General features: G+C 41.9%; 4 protein-coding genes across 4 annotated transcripts; 2 read left to right on the top strand and 2 right to left on the bottom strand.

Annotated features, from left to right (window-relative positions):
- Positions 1 to 4,547: 4,547 nt before the first annotated feature.
- On the bottom strand, positions 4,548 to 6,997 carry LOC134072895 (cholecystokinin-like). The gene is made up of 3 exons (XM_062529774.1): positions 6,977 to 6,997; positions 5,941 to 6,160; positions 4,548 to 5,040 (listed from the first exon to the last, which is right to left on the bottom strand). Exons 2-3 carry the CDS (start codon positions 6,158 to 6,160, stop codon positions 4,904 to 4,906), a joined length of 357 nt encoding a protein of 118 aa, XP_062385758.1. The 5' UTR covers positions 6,977 to 6,997; the 3' UTR covers positions 4,548 to 4,903.
- Positions 6,998 to 11,921: 4,924 nt separating this feature from the next.
- On the top strand, positions 11,922 to 13,981 carry LOC134072843 (gap junction alpha-9 protein-like). The gene is made up of 2 exons (XM_062529708.1): positions 11,922 to 12,164; positions 12,680 to 13,981. The coding sequence occupies exons 1-2, from the start codon at positions 11,922 to 11,924 to the stop codon at positions 13,979 to 13,981; spliced, it is 1,545 nt and encodes a 514-aa protein (XP_062385692.1).
- A 2,503-nt stretch (positions 13,982 to 16,484) lies between these two features.
- Positions 16,485 to 18,993, bottom strand: mycbp (MYC binding protein). Its single transcript, XM_062529710.1, has 5 exons — positions 18,841 to 18,993; positions 17,614 to 17,686; positions 17,437 to 17,485; positions 17,188 to 17,317; positions 16,485 to 16,809 (listed from the first exon to the last, which is right to left on the bottom strand). The coding sequence occupies exons 1-5, from the start codon at positions 18,853 to 18,855 to the stop codon at positions 16,765 to 16,767; spliced, it is 312 nt and encodes a 103-aa protein (XP_062385694.1). The 5' UTR covers positions 18,856 to 18,993; the 3' UTR covers positions 16,485 to 16,764.
- A 1,619-nt stretch (positions 18,994 to 20,612) lies between these two features.
- Positions 20,613 to 24,353, top strand: LOC134072844 (ras-related GTP-binding protein C-like). The gene is made up of 7 exons (XM_062529709.1): positions 20,613 to 21,023; positions 21,403 to 21,606; positions 22,666 to 22,865; positions 23,063 to 23,177; positions 23,369 to 23,511; positions 23,829 to 23,977; positions 24,160 to 24,353. The coding sequence occupies exons 1-7, from the start codon at positions 20,853 to 20,855 to the stop codon at positions 24,324 to 24,326; spliced, it is 1,149 nt and encodes a 382-aa protein (XP_062385693.1). The 5' UTR covers positions 20,613 to 20,852; the 3' UTR covers positions 24,327 to 24,353.
- Positions 24,354 to 26,316: the final 1,963 nt, after the last annotated feature.

The following is a 26,316-nucleotide window of genomic DNA, read 5'->3' as shown; positions in this document are numbered from 1 at the left end:
CACAATACTCTCAGAAAGCTATACACAAACTCCTGTACAGAACAACCTTATAAAGCCTATACATACTGTATATACACTCACCGGCCACTTTATTGGGTACATCTGTTCAACTACTCATCAACACACATATCTAATCAGCCAATGAAACGGCCACTCAAAGGTGATTGAATGTGGCATAGGTTTTGGAGGCAGATGGGTTGATCTGAGTGTTTCAGAAACTGATGATGCTACAACCTACCTGAGTATTGCTAGTGACCATGTCCATCCCTTTAAGATCACAGTGTACCCATGCTGTGTGATGGCTACTATCAGCAGGATAATGCGCCACATCACAAAGCTTGAATGATCTCAAACTGGTTTCTTGAATATGACGATGAGTTGACTGTTCTCAAATGGCCTTCACAGTCACAGGTCTCTCTTCCCATAGAGTACCTTTGGGATGTGTTGGAACCGGAGATCCACAACACGGATGTGCAGCTGACAAATCTGCAGCAACCGTGTGATTCTAACATGTCAATTTAGATCTCTGAGGAATGTTTCCAGCACCATGTTGAATCTATCTAAGGCACAAAGAAAGCAGTTCTGAAGGCATAAGGGGTCTTTAACCTGGTGCTAGTAATTGTACCTAATAAAGTGGCTGATGAGTGCAAGTTCATGTCCAGAAGTGTCCACAAAGTCCTGTATGAACCACTATACTGTATAACTTACCCACAGCCTATATTCAAAACTTGTACAGAACAAATATATAACTCACACATGGTTATGTAAATAAATATAACATATGTGGCACATAACCCACACTCAAACTGCTGCTGTACAGAAAGAGCATAGCTACCACACCATTTACACACAATGCAGTTCTGAAGTAACACACAGCCTAAACACAAAGTCCTGTATTGTACAACTCACATACAGCTAGACAAAACCAGGAGATGTACGGTACATTTGCTGTTCACAGCGGTGTCAAAAGTGCAACTCTCAGATTGTATAGCAAAACACTCATACAGAAATGCAAACACACCTCTCTGTTCAGAAACATCTTGTATACCAGTGGTTCTCAAAGTGTAGGGGCGGGCACCGCTAGTGGGGAATAGAGACATGACAGGTGGGGCGTGATGAACAGGAGGACGCACACTGCTCTTTCATTTATGTCAGCACTTCAAACCAAAATGCTTTTTGCTCAGACACAAATATGTAACGTGGCATGTAGCAATGCATAGGTATACCCTCAAATAGCAGCCTCGAGATTTGAAGTATTCAAAAATGTAAAGGAATCTCCCAAATCTCATGTAGTGTGTCTTATGTATATAGTCCCCTCCACATTATAGAGCTATATGAGTACACACTCTTAAACAAGGTGTTACAGAGATTATTATTGTTTCTCATCATCAAATTGTCTTTTAAAAAGTTATAACAGATTTCTGCTATTGATAGCAGTGTAAAAAATCAATTTATAGAAAAATCCATTCATATATATACACAATCATTGTCTGTTACATCTGAAAATCCTCGCAGTCATTCTGCAAACGTGTAAATACACACATATCAGACACACTCCCCATGCTGTAATCGTTAGTTGTGTAAGTATGTAGCAAGTGCTTAATATACAGTTCATGCTCTAAGTAGATGTAAAATATAAGATGGACCCTCTCCTCCATGAATTTATATGTACAGAATTGATGAAGAAATGATCAAATGAGTGAGTGAGTGAAGAGATGGACAGAATAAATGGATGGATTAATTAATTGAACAGAGCAGGGTATAGCATTTCAAAGAGAAAGCCAAAAAATGGGATTATCTAATGAGGATTATCTAATGAAACCGCTGAAATTCAATGTAGATCTGAGCTGTGTTTTACCAACCAGCTTCATCTTAAACTGATTTGTGCTAATTAAGCTTATTAATGCCTGACAAGTCCAATGAGAAATGGTGTCATTTGTAAACTAAATCATGGTGTTACCAAGCCTTTGTGTGTATAATTCTAAGAATCTCCAAGGTTTGATAGAGATTTATAGATGGAATAATTTTTCAGTCAAAGCGACTTCTTTAAGGCTGCACATCTAAAGATCTACAGACAATTATTGTCCCCAAAGGGTCCTTTAGTATAAAGATCGGAAGCTTGTGAGTCCTCACTGTAGAATCCCTTTTGTCTTAAGAATGTACATATTTTACAAACGATAGTAGTTATAGCTGTTGTTAGTTTTATCTCAAATGTACATCCATGAGGTCATCTGATCAGTAATCAGTAGCTTGATATATTGTACATGCAGTGGTTTTCCTTTAATAATAGAGTATGTGAATATGTTAAATCCAATTAGGTACCAGAAGGGTTTTAAAATAATGTTTCTTAATCGGAAATGAATGTGGGGGTGGAAAAGGTCAACATTACACGGCATGGGATCTACCTCATAACCCAAACTACAGAGATGGATCATTAAGGGAGATTATGTATTGTTGTTTGTCATTTGTTGTGCACTCATTATTTTGCATACTACATGAAGAGCTAAATGGCTACACGCTGTTCAGAGTATTTCATTTCAGTGATATGACGTTTCATGTATGGAACTGTTGCATCAACCATGTAATCATGCCAGTCTGCCATGTTGCCATCTCTCTCCTTGCTTGTTGAGCTCTGTTACTACGTATAGTGTCAGAGGAAATGTTCTTTTTTCATCAGCCATTCTAGTTCCACGGTCTCCGTGATGGTCTGTGTTCATACTCTTATGGTTATGGTCCATATGCTTACATCTAGCTGAGGAAAGTTTGTAATACAAAACATGGCTCGGACTGGGTGTGCCATTCCCCAATGAAGCCCTTTAGCGAATTTAGCCTCCAGCCGACCTTTCCGAGTCTCCCAAACATGCCTTGCATTTCAGACATCTTATTATCCACCCAGACTTTATTCACCATATTTCTCTGTAGAGGGAAATGTTACCCAAGATAGATGTGTCTGGATATTTAAGAATGGGGAAACAAAGTCCTATGAGCAACCCAATATATCAGTTAAAATCCACCTCAACACAGATATTCAATGAGTGGTCTAAACACCACTCTCACAGCTCCACTTGGAGATATTAAATTTAAATAAGAATAGATTAATTCAGAAAACGTGTGCAGAGCTGCACCTATAGCCTGAAGCTATTCAAATCTCAAGACCGAGAGCCGAGAGTTCCTAAAATGTTATGGAAATGAATGGAAAGTAGTTGCAGACTCCTCATTACTGAAGGCTTATGGCGAGGCTTTTGATGACCCAAAATATTCCAGGCCATAAGGCCGGAGTTTCTGAATTTCTAAACATCTGGTCGGGACTGGACCCTGGAGATGGTTTAATTGCTCCACTGGCTTTGTGAGTAATGTTGCTTCCTGCTCCTAGACTACTCTATTTCACAGAGATGAACTTTCCATCCTGATAATCAGAAGAAGATTCCTGTGCCTGAGTGTTTTTCTTTTCAGATGGTCATTTTTCTGCTCATATATTAATGAATATTGTGTGGGTTTTTTTTGTTTTTTTTTTAATATTGTATATATATAAAAAAAAAATTAGTGAACATTTTTGGTGACATTTCCAACTACATTTAGGATGCGCACTTTTTACTGTCCATTGTGTGGATAGTAAATGTTGTTTGAATGTTTGTTTGTTTGTTTGTCCATGTATGTACAGTACATCTCCTATGTAGCAGGCAAACCTTAGACAGATCCAACCCCGAGTTGGTGCATTTCTATTGGAAGGATACCCGATCAGGGCCACATCTGAGCTACAGCACACTACATGCCAACATCAGGTGCTGTCTGTTGAATGAATTGAGTCATTTCATTTTTTTTCTCCTCAGGAAGATCCTTTACACTGATTTTCATTCACTGTATGCAATAAAAGTCATTTGAAACTTTTTGTTTTTCAATAAAAGTCTATCAGTGATGATGCTTATGCCTTCAAGAGTCAGTATTTAACACTGTAAGTATAAAAGTAAGAACTGATTTGTGGAAATCAGTGTGTAAACTGATAGCAACAATAGATGTAGACTACACCAGTAGAAATATACTTATTCACACACATTTCATGTGAAATGTTTCATTAACATATGAAACTCATAGAGATGCATCATGCAATTACATGCAGGCACAATACTGCCTGCTTAGACTACAGTGATTTAGAAATAATTTATCAGTAAGGTACCAGCATTAGAGTATCTAAATTCAAATGTTCTTCATGGCCAGAACAAACACGGTTTTACTTCTACAACCTGATAAATTAGTTCTAGAATGCCAAAACATTCAGTGCAAAACTGTAAATAATATTATAGCAGTGTGTCAATATTGATTAAAATGATTCCACCCATACTTTGGCTTTATCTGCCATTCCTAAAGCAACAATACTGTGACCATGTCTAGCAATTTGCTATTTAACAAACCATAATTTGGGCTTCTGCCAGAGGATTATACATGTGAGATAGCATGAAGGAGACACCAGACCACAAGGTTTAAGGCCAAAATTGAATTCTGTGCAGCTTTATTGAGATACACCAAATACTTTCTCATTAACAGGGTAGATCAGTTGTTATGCCGGGATGATCATACTTTCAGTCAATCCTTGTTTTATTTTTTTATCATCTTAAATTATGTTATACATTAATTCTATTCGTAATAGTATTCATAATATGCCGCATGTATCATTATTACAAAGAATCGGAGCACAACCAGAGCTGCACTGGTTTCTGTAGACTGCTCTACAGACAGATGTGCATCAAACACAGAAAGATAATGGTAAAAATATGATTTACTGCATTGCTAAACACTGCCTGTGCAGTGGATTTTGGAATGACGGGGGACCACGGAGATCTCCGAGGTCGGCCGGATATTCTTTAAACCGGCGGGCTGATTCCACTCTGGGCATTTCCACAGTCTCTCATGAGGAGTACTCGTACTCTTCTGCGCTACGGCGGCCGAAGTCCATCCAGCCCAAGTAGTCTCTGTCCTTTATCTGGTGATTGGCGCCGAGGCCACTTGCTCGCGATTTCGACAACGAGTTCTTACGAAGAAAAGCTGAAGAGGTGAGTGAGAGAGTTCAGAGAATTTAAAAAAGAAATAAACATGGAAAACAAGAGAAGAAAGAAAGACAGAAAGGAAGAAAGAAAGAAAGAAAATAATTTGAGTGTCAGGATGTATGTAGATATGTATGCAGTCTCATTCCGTGGGAGCAGCGCAGCTGATAGACAGTCTGAGACTCCTAGTCTACAAGGCCACTGCCAACACAAAGCCACTGCCAATAGAACATATCCTATAGGAGGAGGTAATTAATTAGGGGCCCTACAAGACAGAATGTCAAATAGATTCCCTGTGCCAAACACACAGAGAGACAAGGAGAAAAAAGAAACACCACACAGGAGAGAGAGAGAGAGAGAGAGAGAGAGAGAGAGAGAGAGAGAGAATAAGAGGACAGTGTGAAAAAGAGGAGAGAAATATGGAACAGAGAGCAGGAGAGAAAAAGACCATTTGGTGGAGATCCTTTGTGCCAGATAGCACCTTTCACAAACAATGTGCATCTGAAAAATTGCCAATCAGCGGCGCCAAATCAGTGACCATGTTCTGTTAACTTGGAAGTGAAATCTACTGTCCGCTTCCATTACAAAAGCACGCTGTAGGCCTATTTGATAGCGATAGTGGTAATGATGATCAACATGAACAACATGATGGTGATCATTACGAGTAATACAGCTATTAAAGTAATCACATCAATTGTAGAAGGTGCCACTGCATTCAATGCATGCATCCCCTGTGTGTGTGTTTGAACTAGAATAAATATATCAACAATACAGGAACAATATTTAAATCTGCTAAAGGTGTACTAAAAGCTGATAAAAGATTGTGATTAAGTTAACACATAAATATATGAAATAAGTTATGAATAAAGTCATTATTAGATATCTTGATTTTTTTTGTCACCTTTCCTGGCCATGAGTTTGGTGAGGAGCTCGCTTAGGTTGGCGGCAGCAACTGCGTTGGCACCTGTGCCATCTGTGGCGGGCATGGGAGGCTTGACGGAGCGGGCGTGGCGCGAGAGAGCGGGCGCAGAGCCCTCCCGCTGGGCAGAGCAGCACGTCCGTCGCAGGCACGATGCCGACAGAGTCACCAGGAGCACACACAGGCAGATGCCACTGTTCATCTGGACAGGTGGAGCAGGTGTGTGTGTGTGTGTGTGTGTGTGTGTGTGTGTGTGTGTGTGTGTGTGTGTGTGTGTGTGTGTATGTGAGAGAGAGAGGGTGTGAGAAGAACAGGGAGAAACAAAGAATTGACATAAGTCTGCTATTTAGAAATATAGATTACAGATGTGTTATGATTTTACGAAGCTGTAAGCAACAACATAGTGCAGTCATTCCATAGTTATATAGACATGCAAATTATTATAAGACATCAAGTTTACCTTATAACCCTCTTGTGCTTAACAAAGTCATGCTTTAAGGACACTGGATTTAAATCAAAATGTACCATTGGTTCTTACAGCAATCACTCCAAAGTCATATCACTCCAAAGTCATAAACCACTGAGATGTACATTGGAGCATGCACATGAAGCAGGTTTTCCCTTGTTTTACCACAGAAATACCTCTAAACCAATTCATAAGTATATAGAGAAAGATAGAGAAAGACAAGAGAATGTCTCTTGTTCAATCTGAATATAAAACATGCGGTAGTTATATAACATTTAACATATAATAATCAATACAAGCATTTTCAATTCAATATACACAAACCTGTAACAGAACCATATCTCAGACAGATTCGATGCAAAATGATACCTATACTATATACAAATTCATTCGTAATACCTTACTGTAACAGTCTTACGCAAAGCCATATTCAAGGAGAGAAATCTGCATTAATGCATGGGAATATGAAAGACTATAGAAATGATATGTTGCACGTAAACATATGTGTGTGAGGGAAAAAAAACAATGTAAAGGAATGTTTTGGCTTCTTACCTTGTGCTATAGAAGGATGCAGGGGCACGTGAGCATGCAGAGACCTCGTTTGAGAACCGGGAGGAGAGGTTCTTAAATACCTTCCTTCTCTTCTGACGTGTCCTGTGTGTGCGCACACACACACACATATGCACACACAGAGAGAAATGCTCTCATATTCACTCACACGCTGATGCATCTCTCTGTGTTGAACAACGCACATGCATTCTCCAGCCTGAAAATCAGCCCATATCCAAAGTCTCCAAAACCAAACCAAACATAATGTTATGCAAAAACCACATTGGACAGCCTGAGTCGATGAGCATCTTTCCCTTAGTTCAAAGTGGTATAGAATCTGTACTTAGAGTAGAAATGTAGAGAACTAAGAGTTACTATGGTGCCTCCACAGGGAAAACAACTTGGTATTTTCACAATTTTAACAATTTACTTCAACCTCTTATGTCTCTCATGGAGCTGCCTTTCATCTTCCTTATACCGCTCCATTGCAACTACAGCAGCATACTTGAGAGTATTTGGTACAAGACATATTTTTAGCAGGCACAAAAGCATGAGTAATGACGTCCTGCTGAGTGTGCACAATATACCAAGACACGTTCATACTATCACCAACAAGATGCCCAGTAGCTGTTGCTGTGCAAGCCACTAAGACACAAGCAGAGATATATGCCAGCAGAGTATTATGCAAAACTCCCTCTCCAAAGCCTACCATGGATCTGGCAAACACCTTCAATTTTGCAAAACCTCTCAAACTCTGAGTAATGTGTTTGCTTTCACCCAGATTGCTTTCACCCTGTAATGCATAATTGCAATATTAACAGTAGAAACAATATTTTGTTTTGGCCAAAGATGATTCCGACTATCAATATAATCTACCCAGCCAAAGATGTTGCTATGAACACTGTTTGTATTCCCCCCTTAGACATTTAATGTCTCTCAGGATGCTGGTAATCAACTTTGGTATCTCCTCATATGTGGATATTTTTGTGCTTCAATACGCTGAAAGTAAAGTAAAGTAATTCTAATAGTTGGGAAGTCATTTCAGTTCATTGATTTTACTGGGCTGGCTTGTGTGAGAGAGTAATAACAGAATCTTGGTTCATGATTCAGCTGGCAGGAGAGAAAACAGCTGTTGGGCCCATCTAATTACTGGCAGGGGCAGGTAGGCTACTTCAAAGTGGTGAGATGGATCCTAGAACAAGCATGCTGTAAGTTCTGATTTAGCGGCCAGAGAATGACCATAGACTGGACGTGAGAGGAAGAGAGAGATGGGGAGAGAGACTGAGAAATGACCCCACCCCAGAGTCATGCCACAGAGATGGAGTGGGATGGCACTACTGCATCAAGGCCCTTTCTCACTATGAGTACACCTACTCTCTTGTCGTTGACGGAGAGTTATACGAGTCAGTGCAATAGGATTTTCAAGAGAAACTGCCATAAAGGGCACGCCTCGATTTGAGAGTGAAAGGTTCTGTAGGATTAGATGTGCTCAACAATCTTATAACACAACCACACGTATACAGGCAGCTAGAGGAACTTGAGGGACACTTTGTTAAACTTGTCAAACAAGGGTAATGAACTATAAATGACTGCTCCTTTAAGGTTAAAGGATGAGTTTAAAGACAGATCCCATCGATTTGAAAAACAATTTGCTGGCTTATCTACTGTACCTCCTGTACAGGAAATTGGAATGTGTGCTATCTCTAGCACCAGTATGTTAGATCTATACGTGTACAGAGAGTGTAGAGGTGAGGGAAATTCAAGCTTCTTCAAGAAATTCTTCAATGTACTAAAGTTGTTGTGATAAAACGACATTAACAGAGACATGATGACATCATTGTAATTCACTAGAATCGTTCTTAATTGAAAACCATTTTGGTGCTTCTACAGTAACATCGCTCAAAATTACATAGAATTATGAGTTAATCTTGAAAACATCTTATGGAAAAAGGGCTATTGTCATGTTCAAATTCTGATTAACCATTCCATCTGATTGAAATAAAGATTTAAAGGTCCTAAAAAGATTTGATAAAGTATGTGAAATGGGACTGCTGTTTAAACAGCATTGTGGTATATGAACCATAACTCAGATGGAGCATTGACCACAATGATCTTTTGTCTGGGATTACCTGTTTGAAGAGAAGGAAATGAAGGCACCGGAAAACAAGGATTAAGACACAGAAACAATCAGAGAAAATCATTACTCTCTCATTAGCATAGTAACAAGCTGAGGAAGAGATGGATAATGTACAAACAGCACGCTGTTTACAGGTGTGTGAGTGAGTGTGTGTGTGTGTGTGTGTGTGTGTGTGTGTGTGTGTGTGTGTGTGTGTGTGTGTGTGTGTGAGTGAGTGAGAGAGAGAGAGAGAGAGAGAGAGAGAGAGAGAGAGAGAGAGAGAGAGAGAGAGAGAGAGAGAGAGAGAGAGAGAGAGAGAGGTGACCATTTACCTGCTGATAATGTGATGATCTTATTTTTGTCTCACTCTTTAGTGTTCTCTCTCTCAAGTCTGTCGGCAGCATGTGGTTGCCACATTTCACAAGTTTGTGTGCACTACTTGTATGGAGCTCTGACTTATGGAATCGGTATATCTATTTGGCTGGATTTGTGTGTGTGGGGGAGGTGTGTGTGTGTGTGTGTGTGTGTGTGTGTGTGTGTGTGTGTGTGTGTGTCAGTGTGGGTGGTGTGTGTGTCTGTCTGCCTATGTGTGCATGTGTGTCTGCGCAGAAGAGTGGGTGGTGTGTGTGTGTGTGTGTGTGTGTCTGTCTGTCTCTGTGTGTGTGTAGTCGTGTAGGTGGTGTGTTGGAGTGTTAGCGGTTGACTGGCTGGGGTGTGGGAGGTGTGGAATGGTTGGCGTGGTGAGACAACCTGTGCCCCCCTCCCTCCCCCTCCCCCTCCCCTTTCTTTAAAGCCTGAGTACCACTTAATATATTCATCAGCAGATCATCAGAATGTCCTTTCTCTGCAGCCACAGACAGACACACACACACACACACACACACACACACACACACACACACACACACACACACACACACACACACACACACACACACACACACACACACACACACACACACACACACACACACACACACACACACACACACACTTCTGTCATATGAACAGCTCACAAATGTAATTCTTGCCCATTTAGAATACAAAATTCTAAACGTTCTCCTATTAAACTAAACAAACTACTATTTAAATCTGTGAAACTGGGGAAGCTAAAAAAATATTTTCCTTGGGACAGAATAATAACGTTAACTTGGCATATGAGGAGTACTGTAGTTAGTAGCGGTGGTAATGCAGTGCCATCTAGTGTGGAGAGTGGGGGACAGAATTGGGAAAAAATGTGTATAAGACCAGAACATCCCTTATTCCAATAGTTTAATACAATATAACTGACTTTGTAAAACAAAACAAATTGTAAAATGTCAAAATCATGCCAGAATAGATCATATCTTATCAGTGACTGTGTAACAGTAGGTGGCAGGCTGGCAGCACTGATTTACGTTTGACACTTGCTTGCATAATTGATGGGTGAAGATGCTGCATTCCTCACATGGTGATATCACTTCACAGCATCAGGTGTAATTATGCAAGGCAAGAACCCCACTCGCTACGGGGCCTCCGTCCAAAACATGGCACGTCGGCCATACCGTGTTGCTGTAGACCAGTTCAGCTTGTGTGCGCACCAAGCCCCAGCCATTGATTTCCTCTAAATGGGGAGAGACAACACTTTGGCTGCAGGGACCGCTTTAATTAGATTCACCGACCCGACCATGGATGAAATCGGACATGACCGATTGATCGCTGGGCGTGGTCATGTGAGTCGTGTGAGGTCGCCATGTTCTGGTGGTGGGCAGGAGCACTGTGCTGGCAAAGGAACACGGGCCCGCACGTGAGCATGGCAGAGGGGCAGACCTCTGACTTCACTTAGTTTACAAACCAAATGAATCTCTTTAAAAATCCATGAAGGCTAATTAACAAGATTTAAAACACTCAGTTCAGGTTTGCAATCCAAATAAAGTGATGTGTTATTCTTTTGAGTCTACAGATGCATTCTTTTTGTCCTTACAGCATTTGGGTAATATAGGCCTAAAACAGCCACCACAAAATATAAAGCAGTATATTCTAGTGTCTTAGTAACTGTGATATGACTTCTAAAATATATATACTATATAAGAGCAACAATATAAGAGCAACATTTATATCCACCCAAAAACACGCATGTTAAAGGCCACTGTTATTCGAATGCAGTTTGAGTAGATTGTAAACACGGCTGACCAGAGGTCAGTCAGGTCAGCACCACACACGCTTGGTAACTGGAGCTTCCTCTCGACCTGCGACCCAGCGCAGCCTACGGTCCATGCAGCCGGCCTGCACCACTGGCAAAGGCCACGGCCACACAATCCCACATTGATTTCTTGTGTGCAGTCTATAAGTCCACACTGACTAAACCCAACCCACAGGGATGCTCACTGTTATCACTGTAGCTCTGGACACACAACACAACTGCGTGATACATGCACTACTGGTAGTGGGGTTTTTTCCACCTGCTGTACTTTTTTGCGTGCGCTGGATTGCGCATTTCTCCTGTAACGCTCACCATGTGCTCTGGATTACGTCGAGTGGATGAATTTCCTGTCCTGAGAGGCCTTTCCATACGTGTTCTACTTTTCAAATGAAAGGTTAGTCAAACTTTTGCTTAAAATGTATTTGGGACCATAACACAATATAATGTAAAACTAAGCTTAGTTTTGTATCTGTGGTGTATTGTACAGTTCATAAACAGACCATCTCAACTCAATATCAACTACGTTGTAGCATCGACACCAAATTCAATCTCCAAATCTGACATTGTGAGTCAGATATGGATTAAAAAGTCTGTCTGATTTACCTTTGTGTATTCTCACTTTCCCCCCCCCCAGAGATGCCAACGTGAAAATGGGAGATTGGAATTTCCTGGGGGGCATTTTGGAGGAGGTGCACATCCACTCCACCATGGTGGGCAAGATCTGGCTGACCATCCTCTTCATCTTCCGCATGCTGGTCCTAGGGGTGGCCACAGAGGACGTGTGGAACGACGAGCAGGCCGACTTCGTCTGCAACACGGAGCAGCCTGGCTGCCGCAACGTCTGCTACGACCGTGCCTTCCCCATCTCCCTCATCCGCTACTGGGTGCTGCAGGTCAGGTGGATTTGCCATGTCTAAAGTGTCTAAAGGGCTCTTCTCTGGATGCTAAGGCCCTTAATCTGGTGACTAGAACTTACTGTTAAAATTACATTAGGCTTCATCCATCACTAGAGGTGGAAACCTCCAACCATGCTTGTTTACTTAACCATATCATTTTAATCAGCACAACTCCTCAGCCAGGTATATGAGGTGATTATTAAAGAAGACAGTACTCAAAGAATCACCCATAGAAATGAGTCTCTTCCTGTATGCCTCCCCATTCACGTGCATTGCAAGATGGCCGCCAATTGGGGGGGGTGACTTGCCTAAAAGATTTGGTGAAAGTTTGGTGGAACTTGTTAAGTAGTGCATAGGTAGAATTAATACAGTACATAGCAGGACTTTTGCTTTCTGAAGTCAGATTTTGAAGGTGCCTGTAACAACAGTACACAGTCAGGACAGTACACATCAGTATATCAATCTGTCTCCAATCCATGCGTGCTTGTACTTATTCTGCCCTCATCCTCCAGGTCATCTTCGTCTCGTCACCTTCGCTCGTCTACATGGGCCACGCCATCTACAAGCTGCGGGTGCTGGAGAAGGAGCGCCACTACAAGCGCGTGGCGCTGCGCCGCGAGCTGGAGGCGGTCGACGCCGAGCTGACGGAGGTGCGCAAGCGGATCGAGCGCGAGCTCCGGCAGCTGGAGACGGGCAAGCTCAACAAGGCGCCGCTGCGCGGCTCGCTGCTGCGCACCTACGTGGCGCACATCCTCACGCGCTCCGTGCTGGAGGTGGGCTTCATGACGGGCCAGTACGTGCTCTACGGCCACCACCTGGAGCCGCTGTTCAAGTGCGAGCGCGAGCCCTGCCCCAACGCCGTCGACTGCTTCGTGTCGCGGCCCACCGAGAAGAGCGTCTTCATGGTGTTCATGCAGGGCATCGCCGCCGTCTCGCTCTTCCTCAGCCTGCTGGAGATGATGCACCTGGGCTACAAGAAGCTGAAGAAGGGCATCCTGGGGTACTACCCCAACGTCAAGGACGAGGCGGACGACTACTACGGCAACAAAAAGAACTCGGTGGTGCACACGGTGTGCATGAGCTCGGGGGGGCGCAAGGCCACCATCCCCACGACGACCAGCGGGTACACGCTGCTGCTGGAGAAACAGGGCAACGGCCCCACCTACCCCATCCTCAACGCCACCTCCGCCTTTGTGCCCATCCAGGGCAACCCTGTGGGGCAGCCCGGCCTAGACATTCACAAGGACCCGAAAGATGTGGTGCTGAGCCCCATGGAGCACAACAGCAACTCCAACAACACCAGCAGCGAGACGCGGTCCCCTCCGCACGAGCCACAGGAGGAGCACCACCATCCGCACCTCCTCCACCCCCGCGCCGAGGACCTGGAGCTGGCCAGCTCGGAGTACCCGACGCTACCCGCGGCGGCGGTGGCGGCAGGCGACCCAGCGGCCTCGTGCGCCGTCTTCACGCTGGCGCGAAAGCCGCGGCGCGTCAGCGCCCCGTGGACCTGCAGCACGGTGGTGGAGGGCCGGGCCTCGGACAGCGGCTCGGGCTCGGACTCGGCGCGCGGCGTCGGCATGAAGCCCCGCTGCAGCTTCGCCTCCAGCCGCGCGCGCGCCTTCTCCAAGCCCGACCTGAAGCGCCTCACCAGGCCCGGGAGCCCCGACTCTCTGGGCGGCCTGAGCCTGGAGTCTCAGCACAGCCACGGCGCCGAGCGGGGCAGCGGCAGCGACGCCGCTTTCTCGCCCGATCGTCGCATGTCATTGGCAAGTAGCGCCAGCAGCAGGCGAGCCGCGACTGACCTGCAGATCTAAGCGTTAGTTTTTAACACCTTATATTATCAACAACACCAGCAACTTGCAACTTCCCTGATTTTACTGTATACATACTGTATACAGTTGCACCTCCACTGATTTTTAGGATACCTACCAGTTCTTATATCTTGAAACATTTACAGGCCACATAGTTTGTAGACAATGGACTTGAACTTTTCTCAAAGTGTGTCTTTCAAAAAGAGCCATCTTTGTTGTTTTATTTTTCTGTACCCTTACAGGTATTTCAGGCTTCTGGTGAACAGTTGCCGCATATTTTCACATTTCACAAATTTGGTTTCTGGCAAAAAGTTGTGGTTAACTTTTGGCAATGTTACAGCAAATTTGCAGCAATGTCGCATATGCAAATTAGGGTTTGTCACCAGAAGTTCACTGGAAGTTTGCCATTATTGGCTAGGTGTGATGGCAAATCACTGGCAAACACAGTTGACACTAGTGACAAACTTCTCATTGGGTGCCTCTCATGCAGCGTTTATACGTCCTCCCTCGCTCCTCGGGCCTCGATCCTCACTGATCTACATAAAGAAAGATTGAAGAAGGGATAGACTATCCCACTGTTGCCGCCCCATCACTCTTTATGTAGATCAGTGAGGATCGAGGCCCGAGGAGTGAGGGAGGACGTATAAACGCTGCATGAGAGGCACCTATTGTTGGCAGAACTTTGCTGGAAGTTTGCCTGTAGCAGCCAGCCAACATAGGCAAACTTCTGGCTGACTTCTTTCTAGTGAACTCATTTGTTTCCCACAAATTACCCACAAGTTATCTGCAAATCTGCCGCAAACATTTAATTTTTGTAAGGGTACAAAAATGTGCACCTTTAAAGTTAAACCATTGCCTCAGATTTAATGCTGAATAAAAATCAGGTGATTTTGTCTTAAGTATGGTTGTTTGATTGAACATATATGTTAGATTTCTTCACAACAGAAAATAGGATTGTTTTGCCTTTTGACATGTCTGCTCTTCACTGAACCCTACACATTGTTGACTCCCACCAATGAGCCAAAAATCTATACTGGCAACCTCAGATCACACTCGCCATTTGTATTTTATCCACTAACCTAACTACGCTTGGGACTTTACTATTTTTTGGCAGGACTCCATAGCACGAGCAACAATGCACTGAATTCAACCGAGTTAATTTTTATGCACGTCAAAAGTCAAAATGTTTAATTATCCCTGTACAATGTGTACAAACTGAAGCAGGAAAATCTATGTGCAGCCTTAAGGCAGTGTTTGGGCGCTTATGTAAGGTTCAGCTCAATAGATTCTACAAACTACACTTTGTTGAAAAACAATTACTATTAGGTCGAAACTTTCTTCAGCGTGATCTGTAAATCACTGATCAGAAAGTCGCTAATGGTCAATCGTACGAGAGATTCAAGATTCATATGCCCCTCAAAACTAGTCAAAACTATTCCATGCAAGAACTGCTCAGTAGCAATTCAGATTCTAGCCTACATTTAACTACATGACAAGCCAAGTCTTTGTCTAATGGCAAATAACTCTTATAATTTTGACTTAATCTGTTTTTTTCTTTATTTTACAGATCACCGTGCTGCAGATGTCCTCCATCTTGAAAAAGCACTGATGTGATTAGGCCCCTGGGTCCAGGGAACAGTTTGCACTGTTTGTGAAACATATTCATGGGGTCTGGTTGGCCACCTCTCTTGCCAGAACCTGGGGGTTCAAGTTCAGGAAAAGTGAAGTGAGTGGTTAACCACTCATCCTCATACCTGTAGAGCCCATGATTTCTAGATTTAGGTTTCTGGATCACAAAACAATGTGTATCTTTCTCTTTTAAGGGTGCTATATGTTGTTTATGTTGAAAACATGTTTAGGAGCTTGGGAGAAAAAAGGAAGTTATACTTTGTTGCAACTGCCTATATTTTTCTGGATGTGTACATGAGCATTTTTTTTAAAATAAATTCTCAAGCAAAGAAAAAAATTCTTTCTATAGTGGTACCATTATGTTTGGTATTCAGAGTTGTGTCATTGAATAGGGCCACAACAATTGATTCATTGATTAGCTGTCAACTATTAAATAAATCGGACACTATTTTGGTAATCAGTTGATCTGTGTGTCACTTCTGAAGGAGAAAGCCCCCTTAAAATTCTCTGATTACAGCTTCTTAAACATGAATATTTCCAGCTTTAGTTACTCCTCTGCCGGCACACTGAATATATTTGAAGACATTCTGGGGCATTTGTAACTGCAACTGCAACTGTAATGAGAAAAACTATATATTGTACCTTTAAAGCTCAACACGTGTTCTACACCTTGGCAGTGAAGGTCAAACCATTCCTTGTGGTTGCTAGCAGTTTTTTTTTTTTTTACTGATGATTATTGGTATGAGGTCAGTATGATGGCTGAATTTTCACTTTTGGATAATCCATCCCTTTAATATAATCTTTTTAATTGTAAGTAAACTTGCGATAATATTTTTTCTTAAAATGGATTTGTATTGAAACACATGAAATAAAGTCATTCTTTTACATGTTTACGCTTGATTTATTTTACCTGATGAGAATATACTATGTAACATTATGCATGAAAGCATGCATCGTCAAACTTAACAAAAGCTTACTTACAGGAGTTACCTAAGTGGGAAAAAAATCTTTCTTTTTACAGCAGTCTTACAAAAAATCACAAACGAAAAAAATACAACCTTGTTAACAGAGATATATTACTTTTGTACTTTGTATTACTTTTGCGCTCCTCCTTGAACAAGATTGAGGCAATCCTGACTGGTATAAATAACGGAACATCATTCTGTCCCTCCATCCTCATTGGCTGGCTCATATTGGAGAAGCTGTGAAACAAATTTCACATAAGGTCAGAGTCTCCCCATCAGTCAGCCCCATGATTCATCTTGTGAAGCACCAGGAAAAGAAACAAAGTAAAGGCTAATCCGATATACACTTTTTGTAAATTTCTCATAATCCCTGGTTGTCCTTTCTGTATGTGCATTTACAAACACTACAGTGTTTGTTCATGGTTTGGCTTAGTAAACGGGAAACCAAAACAAAACCGCTTTGACTGAGCCATCAATGCACTCCTGTATTGGAGTATGGCAGGGAGGGGAGCATGTGATCTGAAAGCTGTTGAACTTCCAAGATCAATAATGTATTGCCAGAATCTCAGACTGCAGACATGATCTTGACATGGATTCCCTCTGTCTGCCACTCACCCGATTCTTGAGATCTTTGTTCTCCTCTGTCAGCATTTCGCATTTGTGCCGCAGGTCGGTCAATTCAAGGCGGAGCGCCTCAGTGTCAGCTGACTCTACCCCGGCACTGCCGAGATGGTTCTTAATGAAGCTATTGAAGTGGTTACGGTTGTCAAATCAGGTTTCAAAATAGATGAACAACAGATTAAGATAAAACATTGCAGAAGATCTATATCTGCTAGTTAACATCTTTGTTGGATGGAAGGATACTCCAATGCATTGTTTGGTTTTTCTGTCTCTTCATAAAGAGCAATCAGCACTGCAGTCAGGGAGAGAGAAAGAGCTTTGTTACATTGAGGAGAAGACAATCTAAATATCAAAATTTAAAATTAACAAATAAAAAAATATTAAGGAAACACTGGGTGGGGGTTGGAGCTTATAAGTTACCATTGGTGAGTCCATCGATGACTCCAGTTTTTTCAAGATATCTCCGAAATTGTTCACGCTTGGACTCAGATCCCTGAGGAACATGAACATCAGTTAGATTCTGGGTACATATGGATGTCACTGTCTCAGTTTTTTGCCTCTTCAATTATAATGCAGTGGTCACTGGTCAGGCTTGCATGATGGTAATTATGTTGTAAAGACTTAACATTAATGGAACACTAACATGCAACAACTTCCAAATTGTAGCAGCATTTTTAATGAGCAAAATACTTTCGGCATCATCTTGAATGACCGTCACTGGATTCTGGTTAAGTGATGCACTAGTAAACACCTGTTCACAATTAGAATATAAGCCTGCAGTAGGCTACATCACCAACATAATCACCAAAAGATGGCAGTAACGTTGGTTCATATGAAACCCTTAGAAGGGTCATTGCAAGATATTTTTAGGTGTATACTGTATCCAGAAAAAGTGCAGTCATTTTACCAAATTGTAGTGTGCACAACTGACTTAATTGAGCACACAATCTACAAAAATGAGCCCAATTTGTCAAATGAGAGCCCTATGTAGTAAAACGAGCACACAATTGTGCACACAATCTAGTAAATTGAGACCACAGTTTAGTAAGAATGAGCGCACATTCTATACAAAAATATCTTGCAATGACACTTCAATGGGTTCACCTATGTTTTGCTTTTTTTTTAAAATCAATGTCAACTTGTGTTTTTCATTTACTTTTAAGCTACGTTAATGTTAAGCAGCTAATTAATAGACCAAGTTTTACAACCTTAAATGTTGCTGTTTTATGAAAAAAATCAAAGTGCTATTCATAAGCCTCGTCCTTATGGCAACTATAGGCTATTTTAAACGCCAAGGTGCATAAACCTCCTTCAGAGCCAGACAATAAGTCTGTTTGTTTTGGTGTACAATTGCCTTCACATCCAGTAACGTTGAATTAAAAGTATGGAACTACATTCAGTTATGTTATTCAGAATATAGAAATAAGGAGATCACATGTTTCTACAGTAATGTTGCTACAGTGGCCATTGCCTTGAGTTGATTAAGGTATCTATCTAGCTGCTACCACAGATGAAGCTAACGTTAGCGAGAACCATAGCGCTATAATTCTAATTTACCCCCAACCCAATAACACTTTAGCACATAGCATTTCAGGAACTAGTTTTCAATACCACGTGTTCAAGATGTATTTACAGAAAGTTACTTACTCCAGTATGTGCCATTCTGCCGATTTGGAGTCGGTGTCTTTTATGATAACCTGTATGACTAACCTGAATCTCTAACAAGCAACAGCTGAACTTCCCTCCTCTGCAGGCGCGATTAGAAACAGCTGGGTTTGGTTACCATTGGTTACGGTACACACAAATGTTTGCCACGCACCCAGCAAGGTGTAAAAAAGGTGTCCAGAGCATGTGTGGAGAAAGAAATAGGCTATCATAATACTAACGTTACAACTTGATTAACTTGTCTAATGATTATTATCGATAATAATAACAACAATGATAATGATAACATATGATGATTACTATTATTATTATTGTTATTATTATAGGCTATTTATTTATTGATTAATTAATTCATTAAAATTATGCCTAGCAGTAGTTGGCCTAAAGTATGACCTTACAAATGGCATGTAGGCTAGTCTATGTAGTTATTTGGATGAGTTTGTGTAAAAAGCAGGCCCTTCTCAAACCTCTGCGATGGGACCACAAGATTAGCTATTTCGTAACAGATGCATGATCATCTCATGGGTTGATAACTGGACACTTCACAACCCTCAGACATCCAACGCCATACATTTGCTGGGGTGCTGCTGCCAAAACATGTTTTAGTCTGATATCTCTCGTCGCCTCAGCAGTAGGCTACATTATGCAGATTTCCAGTCTGGTAGGTTGTCTGCTCTTGTTCCTGGGCTGGTCAAGAGCGCAGCAAAATCCCTGGCATAGGCCTAAGTTCTGTCTCACAGATGACTGAAAACAGGCTCTAGTAGTCTATGCACAGGTAGTAGTAGTAGACGTGTAATTTTACAAGTTTACATTTGTGTTTGGGTGATATTCTGTTCAGGTTCTGTTCAGGTTTTTTCCATACCGAAAAAAGAGGCCATTGCCTATCAAAACCTGCTCAACATGTTCCCCCTGAGGAAGGATTGGTAACCGGCAGCCACAAGGGCCACATTAGCTCCTCTCTAGTGGCCCAGTAGCTTTCTCTAAAATTGGAAGTTATAAAATATTTCATATAGGCGTTAAGCTACAAGCTGTCCTTAAATAACAGTTGGTGGAAATATTATACTAATTTTTACATTAAACAGATTTCTTTCTAAAGGTTCCGATATCTTTGTGGCCCTATAGATTCATTTTTTACTTCTAGTAAAAAAGAGAGGCCTTTTTGAGAAAAGGTTGCCGACCCCTGCCCTTGAGGGTTAGGCCTATGCAGTTGTAAAAAATATTCACATTTCATAGAATGTACAATATCAGAGGGCAGAATTTTTCTTTGTCTGCGTGTCTGTTTTAGGATCTGCCCATAGACTGTATAGAACTATACAGTCTATGGATCTGCCTATACCTTCATTCCACTGTGTTCTTTATAAATCAGTGGGTTATTCAAGTTCCTTGGTGGAACGTCAAGATCTCACATCTGACCTCACTGGCCGCCTGCCATTCAGGGCGAACGTGTTACATACATGTCCCTGCACGGGACTCACTCATGGGCCAATCACAACGAAGTTAATTAATGCAGGTATGCTGAATGCAAAGTACTCGGTAGCTGTGAGATGGCTAACACAAGCCATAGAGACCCACTGAGCCAAGCAGAAAATATTTAAAGACATCAGCGAGAGCTGAACGGGGGTAAATTGAGAGTGGCTGTGGATGCAGACTAGACATACAAGTGTGCTAGGCCTACTCCTATTCAATAGGTGGCGAAATAGCATGTGCATGTTATGACATAACATATTGAGATAGTGCTGTAGAAGAACCGTACGTTTGTCTACACAGGGAACGCCAGGTTGTTAGTTAACCCTGTGTACAATAAGTGTATCCAGCAAAATGACAGGTACGATGTGGATTCGGTAACTGCGACAGTAGCTGTACTTATGTCGTATCCTGCTCGTGTGTTGACTGGTTTGTTCCATTTGCTTTAAAGGGAACGTTAGCTGTCGCGGTGGAGCCTGTAATCCAGCTAGATAGCTAGCTAGCATAGATAGTCAAGAAAGCAAATCAAAATGTCGATTCAGTATGAGGAACCACTGGGAAGCTACAGTGGCGACTCTTTGAAAGACTTCGACTATGGAGTGGACGAACCCGACATCGAGGACAATTCACCCTCCTCTGATAGCAAACCAAGAATATTACTAATGGGTTTGCGACGGAGCGGAAAGTCATCTATTCAGAAGGTATGTTACTTACAGCACACACAACGTTGTAACAGTAAAGATAGTGGGTAATGTTATCGTTAAATATGCTATATCGTGATCGTGTACTGTAGTGCAAGATCTGATTTACCCAAGTTAAATGGCAACATTTTGACCTCTGCAATAAATGATCAATCATAGGGAATGCTGGTTAGGCTACTTCATAGCCAAGGCCTACGTGTTTAAAACATTCTTTACATCAAGCTCATTCGAAAAGGCACGAGCTTGGTCCTATAAGCTGTTGTAATCATAGACTGTATATATAGTATATACAGTCTATGGTTGTAATAAGGCAGTAATATCTGTAGGTAATCGTCTGATTAAAGATGTTCCATTGATGTTCTATTTCAACCCTTTTTAGGTGGTCTTTCATAAGATGTCGCCCAATGAGACCCTGTTCTTGGAGAGCACTAACAAAATCTACAAAGATGACATATCGGACAGCTCCTTTGTAAATTTCCAAATCTGGGACTTCCCAGGTCAAGTGGACTTTTTTGACCCCACCTTTGATTATGAGATGATTTTCAGGGGAACTGGGGCTTTGATCTTTGTGATAGATGCACAGGTAAGATAAACCTCTTTGTTATCCTGAATGTCATGTAAAAACCATGTTTAACAAATCATATAAGTCTTGTTGTGTCTTTGTGTACATTTTACATTTGAACAATCACACCGCCCTGTTGGTGACTGTCAGTTGGATAGGGCATTAAAACAATACAATAGTTTTTGGTTGTGGTTGTGCAACTGGGGCAGACATATGTCAGTTTCTAAAATAGAATTTCTCCGTTGTACAGGATGTTGATCAGATGACTGCTAGACTTATGATTGTGCTTTCCATTATGTGAGCTTCATTCCCCCTTCATGTGTTAAGATAGACACACGGGAAGTTCAGAAATACAAGTGTTAAAATGTGTCCTTTTAAGACTGCAGAGTCACTTCAACCTTTTTATTTTTTACATGAATTGGCTTACAGTATGAATCCTGTTCTGAACACCCACAGCCTCACTCAGTAACAATCTTGGCACATTTGTCCAGCTAACGCTCTTCTCATATGAGAGGTGAAGTATTGCAAGGAGGACCAAGTTGCTGCTGTCACCTAGCCTGGTCCTACCATACTCTCGTACATTCATAATGTACAGAGAGCCTGGCCACTTTCCATTGCCAAGCGTGAACTTCCTTGAATGTGGATACGCTGTTGATGTTTAAAACTATTTGATCTGCCCAGAGCCACTCAGATCTGCCATAACCAATCGCTGACGTTTGGTTGTGACGTGACCTGCTCAAACTAACGCACAACCTCAACGTCATCATTGTAAGCTACTCCCTCTGTTCGCTGATTGGACCTGCAGGTTTTTGTCTTGACAAAAACCCGCGAATATACTGCAGACCCAGACTCTCTGTACATTATGAATGTACGAGAGAGTATGGTAGGACCAGGCTAGGTGTCACCCACCCACCATATATAAATCATATGATCATCATCCTGATAATGTCAGAAGCACTCCTTAATGCCATTATTCAGCAGTTCTCCTCATCACATTAGTAGTTGTAAGGCGAACTGGAACTGGGACCAGCCACTTTCCATCTGAAGTGTGACTAACCGTCTGCTTGTGTGCATTTGAAGGATGACTACGTTGAAGCCCTAGGCAGGCTCCATCTTACGGTCTCACGAGCCTTCAGAGTGAACCCAGACATCAACTTTGAGGTCTTTATTCATAAAGTGGATGGCTTGTCTGATGACCACAAAATTGAGACCCAGAGAGATATACACCAGAGAGCCAACGATGACCTAGCAGATGCCAGTCTAGAGAAGCTCCACCTCAGGTTTGGGACTTCATCTTCTTTTTTTCCTGTATGTCTTGGCCAGGTTGAAAAAATAAATAATGTGGAGTTGAAACTAATAAAAAATCAGAATGCCAACGTTTGTCTCATGGGAGTAGATTTGATCAGTGTCTTGCAAAGCTAGCATCTGTGTTTGTTGCTAAATCTGTTTGTTTTTTTCCCTCGTCTTTTCTCTTCAGTTTTTATCTAACCAGCATATATGATCACTCCATATTTGAGGCCTTCAGTAAAGTAGTTCAGAAGCTCATCCCTCAGCTCCCCACACTAGAGAACCTCCTAAACATCTTCATATCGGTGCGTACCAACCAACATGGCTATACAGCTTCTACAGTAATAACTCATATGCACAAGTACAGATGCACTACTTATTCTACTTACTCGGCCCTTAAGTGATTGCTCATATTCTCATATTCTTTAAAATCTGTAGTGTGAACAGTGTGTGGTGTTTGCCGTGCTTTTAAGACGATATGGTGATTTTCCATCAGAATTCTGGGATTGAGAAGGCCTTCCTGTTTGACGTTGTCAGTAAGATCTACATCGCCACAGACAGCTCCCCTGTGGACATGCAGTCATATGAGCTGTGTTGTGACATGATCGACGTTGTCATAGATGTTTCCTGTATTTATGGGTGAGGAACTTGACATTCTTTCCTTTTATTCTCTCTGTTTGCCATTTTCTTGGTGTTATTTTGTTTTTATCAAACCATTGGAGTAAGGAAATAGAGTGGTTATTTAGCTGAAATGTTTTTTTTTTAATGATCTGTAAAGCTGTTGCTGAAGTCGGAACACTTCTGCTTTCAGTGTGCTTGCTCACATGATGTGAGTGAATACTGTATGTGTGCGTGTTTTGTAAAACTGAATGGTTAATGTGGCTGTTTATGCCACATTGCCCACAGTATAAATGACTCTGAAGTGTTTCCTCTTGTGCATGCCCACATTAACACAGCCTCAGAGAAGACGGCAGTGGAAGTGCCTATGACAAAGAGTCTTTAGCCATTATCAAGCTCAACAACACCACAGTCCTCTACCTGAAGGAGGTCACCAAGTTCCTGGCACTAGTCTGTATTCTAAGGGAGGAGAGCTTCGAGAGAAAAGGTGATGCACTGTACCTTACATAAAGTTTTATCGTTTTGGTTCTTAGTATTTGTGGGAAAGTCTCTGGTTTCAATATTTCCCTATCTGTAAGATATATGTAAAATGTATTTAGGCTCTTGAACTTAACATGAAGTTGAACTTAACATGCGTCAGTCTTACTCAAAAGAATACTCTCTCTCCAGGTTTGATAGACTACAACTTCCACTGTTTCCGCAAAGCCATCCAGGAAGTGTTTGAAGTGGGCAACTCTGTCCAAAGATCGGGCTTTCTGGACGGCAGCCCGCCGACTAGCAGCCTAGCCAGCCTGAAGGCAGGAACTCTCAATGGCACCCCCAGGAATGTTGTTTGATGTTTGGAACAGTGGGGGCAAGGAGACGGGCAGGGGGTATGGGTGGGGTTGGGTGGGGTGAAGTGAGTGGTGGGGTATACAGAGAACCTGCTCACTAACCACAGAAGCCTTCATAAACTCAGAACAAAAGCAGAGATTTATGACGGGGGGGGGGGGGGATGTGGGGGATGTGGCGAACAATGGTGAGACACTCGTAGTGATGACCTCATCCAGGGACTGAAGATGAGGACACTAAGAAGCACTTCTCTCTCTGAGGCCTGGTTGTTATGCTAGGATATGGGGAGAGGGTCAGATGTTCTTGGTGTCCTTGTGCTGTTACACTTGGGGCATAAATATCTGGAAAAAAAAATAGGAAGTTTTTTTGCCCCCATACCAGCAAGTTTACCTACAGTAAATCACAGCTCCAGTATTATGGGATGTTGGCTGCTTATAAGGCTGTGAGTGCAGTGTGTTGGAAATCAGTGATCATTGAGGTTTCAAACGAGAGGTTGTGTGGAGCACAAGTGGACCGCATGAATTTGTTTCCACCTGGGCCATGCTGGGTTGGATGCCCATCTTGTTTATCTGAATATCCCTGAGGATACAGGGATTGCGATTATCTGCGATGTGAGTATATTCACAGTACTTTTACAGCAACCTCTCATCACGGGTCATGTCATGCCCAAATGAGAATGCACATGGTCTGGGACATTCTGGGAAAATGCGAAAGTCATGAAGCTGTGGGCGACTGAACATCAGGAAAGTGCAGTTGTTCGTCCGAGAGCCACAGTACTTACACTCCTCTGCCGAGCGTGCCCTTATTTGAAAGCACAGCGAAGATTTACACGCCTCTGTCTGAGATCAGCAAACACGAAAACACAGACAGCTGTGCATGTTTACATTTGTACAGATCACCCCCTATACCCTACTGTGATGCTGCACTTACTGAGAATGACTTACGTTCAAAAGATCCCGAGACAAACAGACTGAAAGAAAAAGAGAGTGGAGTTGGGGAATATATATTTTGATGTTTGAATATATATTTTCATGCTCCAGAAATTTTGTAAAATTTATGTGCGTTTTTTTTTTTTCTTTTTCTTTTTTTAATCCAAATATGTAACTGTTGATTGATTGAGTGAGTGTGTGTGTGCGTGTGCCTGTGTGTGAGTGTGTGTGTTTGTGTGTGAGTTTTTCTTTCTGGGGACCAATGTTGCAGCCAGTATTCAGCCCAAGCACCTATCCCCGATGTGTCTGGTTGAATACAAACAGATTCAAATTGGTCAAAGGCCTGACTGTCTGGTTAAAGTAGTTGTTTTATTTCTGAGTCAATTCCAGTGCCTCAGACATATGTTTTGAAATTCAGTATGTGCTGTAAAATGACCATGGACAATGGATGCCACCGTTGGATAAGATATAATCGTATATGACTTATTTTTAAGCAAGGAAATGAACACTTATTGTGGTAAATAATAAAGAAATTGTGAATTGTGAAATAACATCACTAGGCTATTCCTTTTTGTTTCTATGTCATTGTAAAGAATGTGATTATGTTTTCATTTATTGATAAGAAATGTAAGAGACCATCTGTTCAAAGAATCTGATGCTGTATAATGTGCTGTATTTAGTGAGGTAATATTCATGCAGTCGTAGGTCTACCAGTAGATGGCAACCGTGTACCATCTTGTAAAAGCCCAAATATTTACATTAGCAATGTAATTTCTTGACTGCTGAGAGAACAACACAAATATATGGAATTATTTAGAACACTTAGCACTAGCCATGGGAACTATCCTGTGATTTTTTTTATTTTGTATTGACTTGCAGCATCACCGATTAGTCCACCATAGGCTAGCCTTCTGCAAATATTTAGTCATATAGATAGGCTAAACGCCTAGAGTTTAGTTAGCGTTAGAGTTTTTGCTAAGTTTAATATCGGAATATTGTTAAATGTTTTTATCATTCATGTTATAGAAATAAACGGTGGAGTAGCCTATGACGTCCACCACGGCTG

The sequence above is a fragment of the Sardina pilchardus genome, chromosome 24, assembly GCF_963854185.1.
Source record: "Sardina pilchardus chromosome 24, fSarPil1.1, whole genome shotgun sequence".
Taxonomy (NCBI): Eukaryota; Metazoa; Chordata; class Actinopteri; order Clupeiformes; family Clupeidae; genus Sardina; species Sardina pilchardus.
The sequence above is the reverse complement of the archived record's forward strand: the minus strand, read 5'-3'. Positions and strand labels throughout refer to the sequence as shown.